The 5,398-nt window shown below is 38.8% G+C and overlaps 1 protein-coding gene across 1 annotated transcript in view; it reads right to left on the bottom strand.

The window, feature by feature from the left end:
* The window catches only part of TPR (translocated promoter region, nuclear basket protein), a 114,198-nt gene that overhangs the window by 24,915 nt on the left and 83,885 nt on the right, over positions 1-5,398 (bottom strand). Inside the window, exon 36 of the mRNA XM_006901318.1 lies at positions 5,004-5,087. Within this exon, the coding sequence (XP_006901380.1) occupies positions 5,004-5,087 (84 nt within the window). The remainder of the gene's footprint in view (positions 1-5,003; positions 5,088-5,398) is intronic.

Here is a 5,398-nt window from a genome sequence, read left to right as displayed (position 1 = left end):
GACAAGCACTGTGGCAATTGGACAATTAAAACAGACATTCGGGGGTGGGGGTGAAGAAGAATGAACTGGGGACGAGGGTAGAGAAAACAGTGCAACAATGAATGAATGAAAACCCAAAATCTCTGTAAATGTTCACTAAAACTAATAAAATTTAGTAATTTTTTTTAAAAAAGTGATTCAACAGAACGTAGAAATTACAGAACATTATCACTCTCACATGTAAAAAAATACTGTTCAAGATTATTTTAAAAGGGCTGGAATAGTTGGTAAGAGACCTAACAGAAATTAAAACTGAATTTAGAAGAAGCTGTGGCACAAGGGAAAACACTTAAAGCAGAATGTACCAGAAGAACGTCTCTTTATGTTTTATTGAGTGTTTTGTCATTTGTGTTATAATAAATTAAGGCTAACCTTGAAAAGACGGAGATTCTCTTAACTTTTCATTATGCTCATGCAAAATCTCCATCTAGACTCTGTTGTTTTAACAGAGTAAAGGACAATGGACAGTTTAAGAAAAGCGTGCATTAGAGATGCTTCTTTCTCTATACCTAGTAAATCTATACACTGAGCAAATAATTTGAGAAGATGGATTATAAAACAATGTGGCATCAGGATGAGAGAGCGACTCACCCAAACCTGCACAATGTAGATGACGCTACCTTGTGTCCTGAAAGCGAAGAGGACTTGACACAATGGTTGCACAATATCAAGGACTGTAGACTATAATATGGATTATATCTCAACAGCCAGAAAACAAAAATCCTCACCACAAGACCAATCGTTAAAATCTTTATAATCAGAGAAAACACTGAGTTGTAAAGACTTCATCTTACTTGGATCCATAATCATCATCGCTACCAGCAGTCAAGAAATCAAATGACAAGCTGTGCTGGGAAAATCTGCTGTCCAGGATTTCTCCCAAAGTACTAAAGAGCAACAATGTTATTTTAAAAACTAAGCAGCATCTTCTGTGTCCACCCATTTCTTTTGGTACAGTGACTTTGTATACTCTTCCCATTTCATATTCTGCCAAAAGAATCCTTAAGTATTGCAACTTGCCCAGTTCCTTGAGCTTAAGAAATGTTGAGTTAGTTCGGCCCCTTTGATTTTCTGACTCCAGCTCTTCACACTTATCATTATAATACTTTACTCTGTCTTCCCGCATTGCCTTTTGAATCTTCTGTTCAGCTCCTTAGTATCTTAATTTCTTCTCTTTGCTTTGGCTTCTTGGGGCTCTAGTGGAATACTCAGAGTCTCTTCTCATATCCGTTTCGGTCTTTTCTACCTCCTCTGTCTTTGTAATGACGTTGCGCACTTCTCCTGGATGATATGTTTGATATCCTCCCACAGATCCTCTGGTCTTCACTCACTAGTGTTCAAGGCCTCAAACCTGTTCCTGACATGGTTTTGAAATTTAGGTGGGACAGATTCAAGGCTACTGTACCAAAAGGAATTGGTGGACACGGAAAAATTTCATGAAACAACATACAAGCAAGAACCTGTGGTGATGAAGGAAGAAGTTTAAACTGCTTTGAAAGAATTGCCAAAAAACAAGGCCCCAGGAATTCACAGTATACCAACTGACATTATTTCAACAAACATGCTGCCCTAGATGTGCTCACCAAGTTGTGTCAAGTAATCTGGAAGACAACCACTTGGTCAAGTGAATGCAATAGATCTGTATTTGTTCCCATTCCAAAGAAAGGTGACCTGACAGTTTCGAAAATATCGAACAATAATATTATTAATATCACATGCAAGCAAGATTCTGCTGAAGATCATCCAAAAACAACTGGAACAGCACATCAGCAGAGAACTGCCAGAAGTCCAGGCTGGGTTTAGAAGGGGTCGTGGTACTAGAGATATTGTATGTTAGACGGGTTTTTGGCTGAAAAAGTAGGGAATACCAGAGGAAGGTCTATCCGTGTTTCATTGACTATGCAAAGGCATTTGACTGTGTGGCTCACAACACACTGTGGCTGACTCTGAGAAGGATGGGAATCCCAGAACATTTGACTGGCTTAAGTGAAAAGTATACTTGGACCAGGAGGCAGTCATTAGAACAGAGCAAGGAAACACTGCATGGTTAAAAATTGGGTAAGGTGTACGCCAGGGATGTGTCCTATCTCCATTCATTCTTAATCTTTATGTGGAACAGATTATCCAGAAGGCTGGGCTGAGGAGAAATGTGAGGAAAATTGGAGGAAGACTCAACAATCTGCATTATGCAGATGACACAACCCTGCTTGCTGAAACTGAGGAGGACCTGAAGCATTTGTTGAAGAGGGTCAAGGACTGCAACCTTCAATATGGATTGAAGCTCAGTATCAAGAAACCAAAAATTCTCACCAGTGGGAATGAAGAGATTGTTAACAGCTTTAGTTTGCTTGGATTCACAGTCAACACTCTTGGCACCTGCAGCCAGGAAATTAAGACGTATTGCGTGGGGAAAGTCTGCTGTCAGAGATCTTTCTAGAGTACTGCAGAGCAATGTCAGTCTGGAGACTAAGGTGTGCCTGATACAGGTCATGGTCTTTGCAATCACTTGCTATGCATCAGAGAGCTAGATAATAACTAGAGATGATAGAAGGAGAATCGATGACTTTGAGCTGTGGTGTTGAAGAAGAGTAATGGATATACCATGGACTGCTAAGAATGAACAGATTTTCCCTAAAGAGGGTTAGACCAGGTTGCTCCTTGGAGGCAAGGATTCTGAAGCTTCATCTGATATACTCTGGACATGCTGCAAGGAGGGACTAGTCCTAGGAGAGGGACGTCATGCTTGGAAGAATGGAGGGACAGAGCAGGAGAGGAAGACCCTCGATGAGATGGATTGATTCAGTGACTGGGTTAATGGGGGTAGGTGTGTCAGAGACAGTAAGTTTGCCAAAGGATAGAGCAGGGTTTAGGGCTGTTTTACACAGGGCTGCAATGAGTCGCAGACAACTTGATGGCAGCATTTAACAATAAGAAAAACAACAACAAAGAGCATCTGATCCAAGCCGTAGCCTTTTCCAATACTTGGCATGGTTCTAAAAATTGGACAATGGTAAAGAGAAGAGACGAACTGATACCTTTGAGTAGTGGTGTTAGAAGAGTACCGAATATCCCACTGACTACCAAAAGAACAAATACGATTGGGAGACAGTTCACAGGGTGCTCCTTTGAGGAGTTAAGATTCACCCCATACTTTGGGCATGTTGTGAAAGAGAGGCCACTCCTGGGAAAAAGATACTAAGCTTGGAAACATGGAGGATCATCAAAAAAGATGATGACTCTGAACCAAGTACAGGGACTATATTAACAGCTTCAAGTAAATCATAGATGTTGAAGATGGCAGAGGATAGAACAAGGTTCTGATCCACTGTTTACAGAGTCATAACTGGCTTGATGGCACTTCCAACAACAGTAGCATGCAATAGATAATGCTGCCCCAGCAAATGGCCAAGTTCTAGAGGACAACAAATAATAAATGCTGGCAAAGATGTGGACAAGTTGAAATCTCATACAATGATAGTGGGATTGTAAAATGGTACAACCAACACAGTACGCAGTTTGGCACTTCTTAAGAAGACTGAAAATAGAAATATCATTTGAATTAGCTATTCCACTCCTAGGACCTACCGCAAAGAAAACAGAGGTAAGACATAAATAGATGTAACGCACCCCCATGTTTACTGCAGCATTATTCACAATAATTAAGAGAAGGAAGAAGCACAGAAGGATCCAATAATAAATGAATGGCTCAAAAATTGTGGTATAATCAAATAACAGAGCACTGAAAAACAATTTCTCAAGAAAACTCTACACAACATGGATGAGTTTAGAGTACATTATGCTGGGTGAATTAACTCAGTCACAAAAGGACAAATGTGGTGTAAGACCACTGTTATAAAATCAAGAGTAATAAGGGGCAAGGCAGGCAGGGAGAGGTGAGGAGAACAGGAGAATGGACACAGAGAAAAGATGGCACTGGAATAGAAGGAGGGAAGGTAACTCTGAAAAGAAGGGATGACAACCACCAAGTTCATACTGGAGGGTATGAAGGGGAAGAAAATGGGGTAAACCATATGAATGAGAGCATGAAAAACAAATAAAATTGTGCTGGAACGGTGGAATGGAAAGCAAATTGGCATTTTCTGTGTCATAGTAATTTTTGCCAACCTTAATAAAAAGCATTCTGTAGAAAATTGTAATATTATTAAGAATTAAAGACGACGTCAGTTTCAGGGGAGGACAAAAGTTTAAGGCTCTTGGTTGCTAACCAAAGGCTGGAGTGAGGCTATCCAGAAGCACCCTGAAAAAGGACTTAAAGGTACTCTGAAATCTCTGAAATATTAAGTCAATGGAAACTCCACACACTTTTACTAATGCAAGAAGGCACCATGAATGGAACACAGACGATGGCAAATGGTACTGGTAACATTTGGTAGGTATTATGCTAAACATTATACAATCCTAAAAATTCTTTTACTATTTATTCTTATATGTGAAAATATGGAAATCTAGAGGTTTGGTTCATTTTAACTCATGACTAAATAAACCCATTATTCTGTTCTTTTTTCTAAATCATACTAATGAATAATCTTTATTCATGCTGCTTCTCAGCTTTCAGGAAGTAGGAGTGGCATCCAATTGCTAAACCACATGCCTCTGGAAACTCTATAAACTTTGATAAATATCAATAGTTACAGAAAGGCTTCTGGCCTTTTATTTATAGAGTCATTATGAGCTGTACTCAACTCAACAGTAATCAAAAACAACTTAGCTTACAAGACCAGTGTCATGAACAAAAATATTCAGTATTAATCTAGAAGCAATAAGGAGAAAAAATAAAAAAAAAGAAAAAAAGAACTTGTACCATTTAATTCTAGTAATACTTTACTAGATATAAAGTACGAAGTAGGAAAAAACCCCAATTGTGTTTACATTCCTTAAGCTAATTTGATTTGCTGAGAGCAAACATTTTACTATTATTACCTAAAAATCAAGTTTTTACTTACTTCTCCAATAGAATCTTGTGAATCCTGGTTGTATACTTGAGTCTCTACCTCTCCATCAGTACTTTCCTCTGCCATAACTTCTTCCTGTATGTAGCAATACATACAAGAGTTTTAAGTGTAACAAGCCACTATAAGGGTTTTCATAGTCAGGTCTCCGAATAAAATGAAACTTAATCTACAGCTTTATAAATTTACTTATCAGAAATGCCAATTTGTAAAATATAATAAATCACAATTTCTTTGTATCAAAATATAGCCTATGAGCATTAGTTAATATTGTTGCTGTTGTTGTTATGTGCTGTCGAGTCGCTTGCGACTCATAGCGACCCTATGTACAACAGCCCTAAACCCTGCTCTATCCTGTGCCAATCTCACTGCCTCTGACACATCCCTCC

This window comes from Elephantulus edwardii, unplaced genomic scaffold (genome assembly GCF_000299155.1).
Source record: "Elephantulus edwardii isolate Elephantulus edwardi_28Jun2011 unplaced genomic scaffold, EleEdw1.0 scaffold00318, whole genome shotgun sequence".
NCBI classification, from domain to species: Eukaryota; Metazoa; Chordata; class Mammalia; order Macroscelidea; family Macroscelididae; genus Elephantulus; species Elephantulus edwardii.
Note: the sequence above shows the minus strand (reverse complement) of the source record. Positions and strands in the feature narration are given on the sequence as shown.